The 13,430-nt window shown below is 37.4% G+C and overlaps 1 protein-coding gene across 1 annotated transcript in view; it reads right to left on the reverse strand.

Moving 5' to 3' along the window:
- Window positions 1–13,430, reverse strand: part of RAB10 (RAB10, member RAS oncogene family) — a 73,360-nt gene that overhangs the window by 19,674 nt on the left and 40,256 nt on the right. Inside the window, exon 2 of the mRNA XM_046661372.1 lies at window positions 4,976–5,036. Coding sequence (XP_046517328.1) covers window positions 4,976–5,036 — 61 coding nt within the window. The remainder of the gene's footprint in view (window positions 1–4,975; window positions 5,037–13,430) is intronic.

The following is a 13,430-nucleotide window of genomic DNA, read 5'->3' on the forward strand; positions in this document are numbered from 1 at the left end:
TTAAAAAATACGGTAAGTTTAGATACTAAAAAATATTCTGACCAAGGTAAACTAGGATAAACGTGCTCGTGCCTGGAGGCCTGGACTGCTTTAGCCAGTCACCACGCAAGGCCTCTCTCAGAGGCTAACACTGAACTGAGATCTGAAGGAGAGAAGGCAGCAAGCATTCCAAGGAGGGTCTGGGCCCGGTGGCGCAGCAAAGTTCCCACGTTCGGCTTCGGTGGCCGGGGTTCACAGGTTCGGGTCCCGGGTGGGGACATGGCACCACTTGTCAAGCCATGCGGTGGTATGTGTCCCACATATAAAGTGGAGGAAGATGGGCACAGATATTAGCTCAGGGCCAGCGTTCCTCAGCAAAAAGAGGAGGATTGGCAGTAGCTGTTAGCTCAGAGCTAATCTTCCTCAAAAAAAAAAAAAAAAAAAAAAGGGCATTCCAAGCAGAAGGAACAGTTGAAGTACAAGGCCCTGAGATGGGAACATGCTTGGCATGCTCAAGGGAGGAAAAAATGGCCATAGTGGCTGGAGCAAAGCTGGTGAGAGACGAAGTCAGAAGGGGCGGTAACTAGAACCTGGAGTTTTCACACTTTATTTCTGTTAAAATGGGAAGCCTCTGGAACGGAGTGGTACTTCAGAATGCTCAGTCTAGCTATGGGGGGTTTAGGGGGAGTGCTGAGGGGCTGAGAGAGGTTCTCAGGGCATGTACAAAGGTCCTAAATTGGAAAAGAGCTTGCCATGTTCACGGAATTGAAAGGAGATCAGCTGGGGGTAGAGAGTATACAGAAGTGAGCAGAAAAATGAGGTCAGAAAGGTGGGCAGAGGCCAATCTCTGTAAACTGTGGTAAGGGATTTGGATTCGGAATTTGAACTTTTGTTTGAAATGCAATGTAAAATCAAAATGGTTACAGACAGGGAAAGGAATGACAACCATGAGCAGATTTGTATTTGAAAGAGGTTTACTCTGGCTGTCACGTGGAAGAAGTACTGGAAGAAGGCAAAAGGGGAAGAAAGGGCTGTTAGGACATCAAGAGCCTGCTGCACTAGTTCAAAGAGGCAGTGGTGGTTTGGACTAGGAGGGAAACAGTGGAGATGGGGAGTTGTGCACGTATCGCGGACACACTCTGGAGACAGAATCAGCAGGCCTGGCTAAATTGGTTGGTGGAGTTAAGGGAATGGAAAGGATCAAAGATGACTCCCAACTGCCTGGCACCTTAGGTAGGCAGATTCTTCTACAATGTGACACTACTGGTTTCTAGCGACCGTGTTGATGTCAAATTTGCTGCTGGTACAAGATACAGATGCTGACAGTGACAAACATTTCTGAACCCCCTCCCCTTCAAAAAACACAAAAGGAAAAAAAGAAAAGACAGACTGGAAGTAACCCACTATGGCTGTTTTCCTGGCAGGTCCCGCTACTCTATGGAAAATGCAGATAGCAAAAAATACTGTGATGGCAACTTTCTAGAAATCTGGGATTTAAAAACCCACAGCTGCTTCTCTATCAGCCAAACGAGCTAATTTTAGGCCTACACACATGTGTCTTGGCCAGGGCGAGACCAATCTCCACCCTTATGCAACAAATAGACTAAAAGATTCCTGGAAAGAAAGCAAGAAGTGAAGATCATTCGAGTAAAGAAAAATAAAACAAAGCTCTAGCACAGACTGACCAAAGTTTCCAAAACTAATATTCAATCACAGAACAAGAATTTTTCATGTTGAAACAAGAATCTGAATCTATCCATTCAAACTAGAAAGAGATAAAAATCACTGTGCTTTTTAGTAGCTAGTGGAAGCAAAGCATTAAAGTTGAGGATAGATTGTAAATTATGAGTAATGGGTTTCTCATGCTAAAAGCCTTCTTGAATTACTGTAGCAATCCCAGATCTCTTCACCTGGAGCTACACGGCTTCTTCCTGGAATGTTAGCAATGTCATCTCAAGCAAAGACACAAAATCAGTTGGCATCATGCTAACCTCTTAAAAACTATTAATTGTAACTTTTAACCAGTCACTTATTCCTAATCTTTATAGGAAAATGAATTATTTCAAATTAAAAGCAGTCAACTGTATACATGAAAACCTAGACTAAATCAAATTTTCCTTCTGAAACGTTTTACCTGAGAGAGGCTCTAGTAAAAACGTCTAAAAATTAAACAACTCTAACTTTGAAATGTTATTTCTGTGCTATTCTTGAGCTTTATAGGCACAACAGAAATATTTTCTAGATTAATCCTGAAGGCCATTAATCTTTTTTAGATCAATCTTGAAGACTTACTGTTCCAAACAAGCATCTTCTGAGGAAGGCTCTCTTTCTAAAAACAAGTGTTAGCTCTTACTGTTTACTTCTAAAAACTAGAGACTAAAATGATAAAAGGAGGGGAAAAAGTTTAAAGCCATAAGGTCAAGGAACAGAAGAAGGGAAAGTCTGTGGAAGACAGAGTATAGGAGGAGGAACAGGACAGATTTAGTATGATAGTAGGAAAGGTTTTACATATTATATAAAGAAAAATATATCTAAAAAAAGTTTTGCGTGCTTTTGTTTTTGTTATACACACACACATACACACACGTACATGTACATTTAGTCACAATGTAAAACGTACCTCCTCCTGTCAAAAAAAGCTTGAAAATTATTGGCTTAAAGTGTGTACAGAGGGGATGCAGTTCAGAAGAGAGCAAGTCAGTACAGCAGAGCCTATGAGTGACCTGGAACACAGACCACCATGTAGGGCCAAGATCAGGATAGGGTGTGGGGCTAAAAAAAAAAACTAAAAAAGGAGAGGGGAGCTGGCTGAAATTCAGAATAAATAACTGACATCCCTTCCTTTGAGATCAGCTTTAATTACAATCAAACAGAATACGAGGCTTAGATCACTTGCTGAGTTACTTTCAAGGTAAAGTAGGGAAAAATCAATGATCATCAAGTGGATTGTGCTTCAAAGAGAATCATTAAATTTAGGAAATGCTTTAAAATGTCTAAATTTTATTTAAATTGTATTCTATTTTAAAGATGTTATAAAGATTATAATTCTATTACACGGTCAGGTAATGAAGACATTCTGGTTAAACTTCTTCTAATTATCAGCTTCCTTGAAAAGAGTATATCTAACTTTTTGAAACTGTCTTTTGAATTCATTCTTCTCTCCTAATTCTTCTTCTAACTCTCCAAACATGGCTTTGCAATCTCCTTTGCTAACTTCCTTCTCTGTTCATACTATTCTTAGGGTTCTATCTTCATAGTGGGAGATCCCCAAATAATAACAGCTATGATTTACTGAACATTAATTATGCATCAGACATTGCTCTAAGTGCTTTAGATGTATCACTCATCCTCATAACCATTCTATGATAGGTCCTGTTACAGTAAAACTCAAGATAACATGAATTCAAATTAAACACAACTGTTGACTGGCAATGAAGAAAAAAAATGATAGTAACTGGATAGAGCAGCAAAAGCAATTGACAAACTGCTCTATTTATAGGAGGCAGTACAGCAATTAAGAATGCCACTCTCGACTCCACATTCTGAGCATGTAATGCATCCCAGCTCTGCTATTTACATGCTGTAAGACCTTGGTTAAATTATTTCAAAATGCCTCTGTTTCATTATCTGTAAAACAGGGATACTCCAAGGGAAAAGAAAGCATACGCCTGCTATACAAAGATCTGTAGCAGCTTTATGATGAATAAGTAAGCTGTGATATATCTTAACAATGGAATACTACTCAGCAATAAAAAGTAATGAACTTATTGATACACATAAAATTATCGATAATTTTCAAAATAATTATGCTGAGTAAAAGCAAGACCCCTCACACATACCCAGAAGATGAAAAAAAAAAGAACATGCTAGATGACTGCATTTATAAATAGTACTAGAAATTGAAAACTAGTCTATAGTGACAGAAAGCAGAAGAGTGGTTGCCTAGGCCTGACCAGGGAGGGAGGAAGGAGAGATTATAAAGAGGCTTGAGGAAACTTTTGAGGTGATGGATATGTTTATTATCTTGATTGTGGTGATGGTTTCACAGGTTTACACATATGACAAAACTTACCAAATTGTACACCTTAAATATGTGTAGTTTACTGTTATGTCAGTTATACCTCAACAAAGCTGTTAAAAAGGAATAACACATATCTCACAGGGTCATTGTGAGTATTTAATGGGTTAATACACATAATATATGCAAAACACTTAATATTCACTGAAAAATACTGCTATTATAATTTTAAAGTCTATGATTCATACTTGAATACAAATTTAAAGAATTTTATTATACTTCTATGGGGGCAAACCCTATACAAACTAATAATGCTTATAAAAAGTTATAAACACATTAAAGAAAATAAATATTTTATAGCTTAAAACTCAAAGCAACAAAAGGATTATGACTTTTTTTTTTTTTTTTTTGGGTGAGGAAGACTGTCCCTGAGCTAATATCTGTGCCAATCTTCCTCTATTTTGTACATGGGATGCCACCACAGCTTGGCTTAATGAGCAGTGTGTAGGTCTGCACCCGGGATCCGAACCTGCAAACCCTGGGCTGCCAAAGTGAGGTGCCCGAATTAAACACTACACCACTGAGGTAGCCCCAATTCACTTTTTTTTACTGAGTGTTTGTGAGCAAAGTATTGAGCTAAAGGCTTTACAGAGATATTTCATGTAATCCTTATAACAATCTTTTGAGATAGGTGGTATTATCTCCAATTTACATTAAGAAGATATAAGAGCCTCACAGTGAGTATGTAACTTGCCCAAGTTCATACAGTTAGTGGAAAAAGTAAAACAGCCCGATCTCATGGACTCCAAAGTCCCTGGCAACAATTTTTTTACTTCACTGAAAGGAGGTCACCGATTGCTGGCTTTAGAAAGGGAAGTCTCACAGAATCTAAACCGGTAACAAGGAAGGATTTCACTGCCAAACCTTCAGGAACTTGGCATTCTACTATATAAAGTGAGTAAATTAGCCATCACTTACCATATCTGTAGCTTGATCTTCTTTCCTTGTAACTCAACTGTTTTGATCTTAAAGTCTATTCCTATAACATAGAAAAGAAAGAGGTAAATTGTATCTATGACTCTGAACTTGGCTATAGTAAAATTAATTGGAGTAAAAACTCTTACACTTTTAAAAATGTGTGTTTGTTTAGCTCTGGATATTCACTAAGTATGCAATTCTGACCAAATGTGTCCAATTTTAAACTTGAGTGATACATACAGGATCCAAGATGGTAGAAGAAATAGCAAGTTTTTACAATTAGGAAATAAAAAAGGAAACTTTAAAATATCTAATATTTTAATGCAAAAGAATAAAAAGATGTTTCCTAGTAGGAAAAAAATATATAGTCTTCACTAGCTTACAGAACAAAAGAATACTACCAGGGATAAACAGGGTCAATCCATTAAGAAGGCATAAAAATACAAATGTTTATGCATCTACTAGTCGAGAGCTTCTAACTATACGAAGCAAAAGCACTGCAGACCTTCCGAGATCTGTCTGCTCTTTAACCAACCAAAATTTTCAGCTTGGCTTCATTGTTTTCCATACCCAAGCAAAGGAAAAAGGGCCATTTGCTTAGCATTTATAACCCTCAGCCTGTATTTTTTTTTTTTCTCTAGGAATTATTGAGAAAAGTTTTCTAAATGACCTGGTTGTCAAGACCAACTCTGAACAAGACTAACAATTCCAGTTAGGCATATAATTTGTTAAATAATCTTAATGACAAACCTGACAACCAATACTATTTCAGAAAACTTTCCCGAAGAGAGGTGAAATTAGGACACAGTCTGAAAGTTCTAAACCGTTTAGGATGGAAATCAGGTACAACTGGAAAGCTCCTAACAATTCAGGCTGTTTTAAGCCACCGATCTAATTATTCAAGATAGAAATCTCATCCTAGACTCCTGGAGTTTCCCTCTCAATCTTACGCTGTGTTTCCGCAAACTAATTAGCAGAAGCTGAATGAGTTCTTCATTCTTTTCCGCACAAAAACTCTCCTGGTTTCCCTACCTCTCTGGCCACTCTTCAATCTTCATTACTGGTTTCTCCTCATCTCTCTGAGCTTTTCTAAAAATTGGAGTGAACTTCTCTTTTCTATTATCTCTCATTCTCTTGGTGATTTTCCCTAATTTCAAGGCTCTAAATTCCACATACACACTGATAACTCTCAAATTTATATCATAGCCCAGACCTCTGCCCTGAACTCCAAACTTATGATACCCAAATGCTTATTGGCTGTCTCCAAATCCCATCTTTCACAAACACTAAAAGCAAAAGTCCTTAAAGTAGTCCTAAGGCCCTATCCATTCTACCCACTTTCCCCTTTCCACCCTGACATCATTTTCTCTATCACCTTATTCTGATGGAGCTACCTGTATTGGCCGCCTTGTTCCACACAGAGGTGAGGCAGATTCCCACCTCCAGGCCTTTGCATACACTGTTTTTCCAACCTGGAATAATCTCCATCACGGCTCCCTTCCCTAGCTACCACCCTATCCTAAGCTGCAACGTTTCCCCATGTCCATTGTCTCCCTATCCCTCTTCCTTACTTTTTATCTTTAACATTCTTCAAATATACCACATTTACTTATTCCTGGTATTTACTGTCTCCCTCCCTTTGCCAAAATATATTCAAGATCGACAAGGGCAGGGACTTTTATCTATTTAATTCAGTTAACTTCCCAGCACCAAGAGCTATGCCTGAGATATAAAGTAGGCATTCAAAACATATTTGTTGAATAAAAAGATAAATGATGTTTTCTAGAGAAAGGAAGAGTCCCTGAGAAAAGACAGAAACTTCACCCTTAAGGTGAAACTCACCACTTGACAAGCTCCACACTTGTCCACTTAGCTTCCAATCAGCTTTTTAGAGCCTCTCAGGCCAAAACATGAAGGACAAAGGTTCCAATGAGATACCAAAACAAACAAACAAACAAAACAAAAAAGGAGAACCTGAAGGAAACAGGGGCAATGCACAGGAAAAAAAAACAGTTCCTTTATCTTCTCAGAATAAGATGAAAAACACGGGGGGGGGGGGGGGGGGAGGAAGGAAAAAAAAAAAACCTGAACCAGAAAACTCCTGGAAATTGAAAAAAATAAATAAAAGACAGAAATAATATATTCAACAGAGGAGCTGTAAGAGAAAATTGAGATCTCCCAGAAAATAAAACTTAATGACAAAGCATAGAATATATGTGAGATATGACAAGTTAATGTAAGATCAAACCAGGAGGTCTGACATCTAATTAATAGAAGTTCGAGGAAGAACACAGAAAATGACATACAGAAAATAATAATTAAAAAATTATGCAAGAAAACTTAACAGAACAAAATGAATCTATTTTAGACTGAAAGACCCACCAAAAAAGTGCCTAGTGTAATGAATAAAATAAGATCTACACCAAGTAACATCCTCATAAAATTTCAGGACACCAGGAATATAGTATTATAAAAGCTTCTGCAGAGAAACAAACCAGGTCATATTAAACAATCAAGAATGACAACTCTGAACTTCTCAGATTTCTCAATAGCAACACTAGAATCCAGAATACTACAAAAAGATAATGTCTTTAGAAAGCATTTTCAACCTATATGCAGCCAAAATCAAATGAGAGAGTAGAATAAAGGCATCTCCAGACATGAAAGATCTCAACCTATGCAGCAACCACACATTTTTTTTAAGACACCTACTAGGAGAGACTGCTTTACCAAGAATAGGAAGAAAAGAAATCCAGCAAAGAGTGAGGTAAAAGGCAGTTGGAATAGGCCTAGAGAGCAACCAGTTCACAGAGAATGAAGACAGAATAAAATGAGAAAAATGTTCCAAGAGGTATGCCTCCTAAGAAGGGAAGCACAAGAAATGGTATTACTGGACTATGTATGAAAGCAGAATTCAGAGGGTTTGGCAATTCTGTTGGAGAGTTTGGGATAAAGTATGGATAGCGGCCTGAATCTCAGCAAATGTAACAATGAAGGAACTGTAAACTACAGTAAAAACAAAAAGTTGTCCAGGAAAGGAAATGCAATTATAGTACACTACTTGGTTTAACAGTGAACAAAAACATGTGATCTAACTATTTGAGAAGATGAAGGAAGAGGCGCCAGGGAGAAGAGTATTCGATTTTCACTTTCCATAACAAGAGAGACTTTCTAAAATTAGTTTTTTTTAAAGTTGAAAGCATATGAGTAGGGAATATGGGGTTGAATAACTTAAGAAAAAGCCAAAAAACGTTTGGGGAAAGTAACAACACACAGGTGGGCATGGGGCAAGGATTTGTTGTTGCTGCTGCTGTTGTCATAGACCTTGAAGTACTACTGACTTCTAATATTCTATACCTGTCACACTGGTAGAAATAAAAACTAGGTTAATAGAGAAGGAGGTATGTTTACAAATACATTTCTCTTCACTACTTAAACAGTTCAACTTGCTCGTAGTATTTCTAGCAGGGCCCCAGGCCACCCCTGCAGCCGCATTCCCTCCAGCTTCCTCCTGTAGTCATACTCAAGCACAACTTCTACCACTGTACACTGTTTCCAAAAACCACCTTTGTCGCTCCAGCAGGCACTTTCCACACTCCCAAACATACACATACCTAAATATGGAAAAACTCACACTTTAGAGCAGAAAAATTTTTGATAAAATTTAGGGATTAGAACAAAATCAATAGCTCAGCTGCCAAGAGAAGCTAGCAAAACCTATCACCCTTTAAGATTCTGCCAGGAGGAAGAGCAGAGTCTCCCGCCACACTATCATTTGCTAAATTACCACAGACTAGAGCAATCACAGGTTTGAGCGAACCAGTGATCTTTTTCAGGTTTTGCTCATGTAAAAACACACTAAAGAAAATCCCCACATCATACAGATTCCTGGGACCCAGCTCAAGAGAGTATTTCAATTCACTACAGTCTAACTCATTTATCAATTTTCAGCTGCTCAGGAAAGGGAGAAACAATATCAGCCAAACAATTTGCCTTAACGATGTGGCAGAAGCACCATCCAGTGGCAAGAGGATTAACTGCAACCTCGAGACACTATAATATTAGTTTTCCAAAGCTTGGCTTCTGATGACACACCAGTAAATAGTAATTAATGCAGGCAGAAACAACCTATATAATAAAATCTAGACAACCAAAGTTTAACAACTTATAGCTAAATGATCAATATCTTTCTTTTTTCTTTTTAAGGAAGATTAGCCCTGAGCCAACATCTGCTGCCAATCCTCCTCTTTTTGCTGAGGAAGACTGGCCCTGAGCTAACATCCGTGCCCATGTTCCTCTAGTTTATATGTGGGACGCCTACTACAGCATGGCTTGCCAAGCGGAGCCATGTCCACACCTGGGATCCGAACCGGCAAAACCCGGGCTGCCAGAGCAGAACGTGCAAACTTAACTGCTGCGCCACAGGGCTGGCCCCAACATCTATGTTTTTTAACAAGTAAAAATCAAGTCTTTTCACCACACCTGGAGAGGAAATAAGAATCATATATCTACAATCCTTTGAACGTAGTAGTAGTGGAACTTGAAAGACCAGGCTCTATTCCTAGCTGTTTGTCATTGACAATACAAATTTTGAAAAGGCCATTTTCCAATACGGAAATTAGTTTCTTTATTTAGATGCAGATGTGAAAAAGCAGAATGCAAAAACGTTCCATCTAAGGATTTTTTCATATAGTAGTAATAACTTAGTAAACATTTTGAAAATTTACAATGTGCCAGGCAGTTTTAAACCCTTTACATGGATTAACTCATTAAATCGTCAGAATAATCCTAGCCCATACTATTATTTCCACTCTACACATGAAGAATAAAATAAAAACCAATAGCAGCAGCAAAAAGGCAGTAAACTAAGCATTTCACAGATCCCATTTAATATTCACAAAAATCCTCTGAGAAAAGTACTAACATGCCTATTTTACAGAAGAGAAAATTTAAGGTAACTTACTCAAAGTCACAGAGTTAAGAGATGGCAGGAACTAGGATTCAATTCCATGTGTGTCTGATTTCAGACCACGCATGCTCTTAACCTAGATTAAGTTCAATAATTCCATTTTTATTTATTTTCTATTGAGGCGAAAGTCACATAATATAAAATTTACCATTTTAAAGTGAACAATTCAGTACATTCACAATGTTGTGCAACCATCACTTCTACCTAGTTTCAAAACGTTTTCATCATCTCAAAAGGAAATTCCATACCCATTAAGCAGTTAGTTGCTTTCCTTTATCCCCTCCTGTGAATCCCTGGAAACCACAAGTTTGTCTTCATTTCTGTCTCTACAGACTTACCTATTCTGGATATTTCATATAAATAGAAGCATACAACGTGTGACCTTTTGTCTCTAGCTTCTTCCACTTAGAATAATGTTTTCCAAGATCCACCCACATTGTAGTAGTTATCAGTACTTCATTCCTATTAACGACTGAATAATATTCCATCACATGTATATACACCGCAACTTTGTTTATCCACTCAGCTGCTGGTGGACATTAGGGCTGTTTCCACCTTTTGGCTTTTGTGAATGGTGTTGCCATGAACCTGCTGTTTTATTTGAGTATCTATCTTCCATTCTTCTGGGTATACACAAGGAGGAGAACTGCTGGGTCGTGTGGTAATTTTATGTTGAACTCGCTGAGGACCCACTGTTTTCCACAGCAGCTGCACGATTTCACTTTATCATTAGCAAAGTATGAGGGTTCAATTGTTCTACATCCTCACTGATGCTTATTATTTCCCTTTTTGTTAACTTTCAGCCAGCCTAGTGGGTGGGTAAGAAGTAGTATTTCATCGTGGTTTTGATCTGTATTTCCATAACAGCTAGTGATGTTGAGCATTAATTCACGTGCTTCTTGGCCATTTGTAAATCTTCTTTGGAGAAATGTCTATTCAACTCCTTTGCTCATTTTTTAATCAAGCTGTTTGTCTTTTTGTTGCGAGTTGTAAGAGTTCTCTTTATGTTCTGAATACCAGATATATGATTTGCAAATATTTCCTCCATTGTGTAGGCTGTCTTTTAATTTCCTTTGATGCACCAAAGTTTTTAATTTTGATGAAGTCCAATTAAATTTATCTGTTTTTTCTTTTGTTGCATGCCATAACTCCATGGATTTTAATTTTTGAAATGCATGATAGGAGAAGTTCCTGGGAACTGAAAAGTTATTGACAGAACCAAAGCTAAATTCAACTTTTTCCAATTACATCCTAAAATATAATAGAGAAATAAAGCAGGCATTTCTAGTGCAATGTAACATATATGTCTATATATGTACTGTCTATGAGCTAGTTCACATTATAGTAATGTGCGTTTCAGCAGAATAGACCACACTTACTATATAGTTAGCACTGAATAATGTAGACAAAGTCCTTCAGTTGAGGGAATTTACCTTCCAGAGAGAGGAAACAAAAAAAATAAGTAAAATCTTTAAGGTGATAAATAATTTAATTTTTAAATTAAATGCTATAAACAACAATGGAAGGAAGAACTATTTTATATGGAAATGCCTCCCTGAAAGACCTCTGAGCAAAGCTCAAGGAGGTCTGGGAACGAGCTATCTGGGGATACTGTTTCAGGCAGAGGAAACAGCAAGTGCAAAGGGTGTGAAGTGGAAATATGTTTGGCATGTTCAAGAAACATATGTAGGGTTTTGAGTACAGTGACAGGAGCCTTCTATTCCATGAACATGGTAGAGTTCTCTGTTTATTTGGGTCTCCTTTAAGTTCTCTCAGCAGTATTTTGTAGTTTTCGTCTTGCAATTATTTTGTTAAATTTATCCCTACTTCATTTTCATTTTTTGAATGCTATTGTAAATGATACTTTACTTTTCTTTTTTTCTTTTTTTGAGGAAGATTAACCCTGAGCTAACATCTGCTGCCAAGCCTCCTCTTTTTGCTGAGGAACACTGGCCCTGAGCTAAGATCCCTGCCCATCTTTCTCTACTTTATATGTGGGACGCCTGCCACAGCATGACCTGCCAAGCGGTGCCATGTCCACACCCAGGATCGGAACCAGCGAACCCTGGGCCACCAAAGCAGAATGTGCACACTTAATCACTGCGCTACCAGGCCAGGCCCTAGAATACAATTTATTTTCGTATATTGATCTTGTATCCTGTAACCTTGCCACATTCACTTACTAAAATTCTAGGTGCTCTTTTCTGGGAGGCACTGGGGGTTGCTTAGAGTTTTCTATGTATATAATCAGATTGTCTGCAAAAAGGCACTTCTATACCATCTTCCTGTTGAACCTCTATGACTTATTTCTTTCTCTTGCCTTATTGTACTAGCTAAGACCTCTAATACAATGCTGTTTTGTACTTAAATCCTTAAGAGAGAAAGCCTGGGCTGAAAGCTTCACCATTAAAGTATCGTGTTCACTGTACATCATTTAGCAGGTTGAGGAAATATCCTTCTATTCCTTGTTTGCTGAGGTATCATGATACAAACTGAGGTTGCATTTTGCCAGATGCTTTTTCTATACCTATTAAGATCAGCATGATTCTTCTTCTTTACTCCATTAAGGCAGTTAATTAAAATTGATTTTGAATGTGAAATCAACCTTGGATTCCTGAAATAAAGCCCATTTGGTCATGATATATATTCTTTTATAAGTTCTTGAAATTGATTTGCAATTATTTAGATAAGGATTCTTATGTACATGTTCATGAAGGAGATATCAACGTTCATTAGGGATAAGTCGTATCTTTGTCTGGTTTTAGTATCCAAGATAAGGCTGGACCCATAAATGATTTCAAAGTGTGCCCTCCTCCTTTATTTACTGAAATAGTTTAAGATTGGTATTTTCTTCCTCAAATGTCTGATAAAATTCATCAGTGAAACCACCTGGGCCTTGATGTTTCTTTCGGGGAAAATTCAAATTAAGATTCAATTTCTTTAATATGTGCTTACTTACGCCATCAATTGCTTAAAGAGAAATGTTGGAACATCCAACTACATAATTGTGGATAGCCTGTTTCTCCTAATTCTGTCAGTTTTTGCTTCAAGTGTTTTGAAACTCTGTTATTACGTATCTAAATAGGATAAATTGACATCTTTATCATAATGAAAAGACTTTATTACTGGAAATATATCCCTTGCTCTGAAATCTACTTTTGTGTAACATTAAAACAGCCACTTGAGCTCATTTATGATTCTTAGCTTATTAAGTGTACCTAATTTAGTTTTGGCGGTTACACCACGGTTTATAATATACACCTTTAACTTAGTACAGTCTACCTTCAAACAGGATTACATCACTTCTCACATTAATAGAAGAACCTTAGCACAGTATACTTTTACCTTTCTTACTTCTAAATTTTACATCTAAATATTATAAACCCTATAAAACATTAAAATTTTTGCTTTAAACAGTCAACTGTCTTGGAAATTAAAATTGAGAAAAAAGTATTTTATATTTCCCCACGTATTTACCATTCCCTA

The sequence above is a fragment of the Equus quagga genome, chromosome 5, assembly GCF_021613505.1.
Source record: "Equus quagga isolate Etosha38 chromosome 5, UCLA_HA_Equagga_1.0, whole genome shotgun sequence".
Lineage (NCBI taxonomy): Eukaryota > Metazoa > Chordata > Mammalia > Perissodactyla > Equidae > Equus > Equus quagga.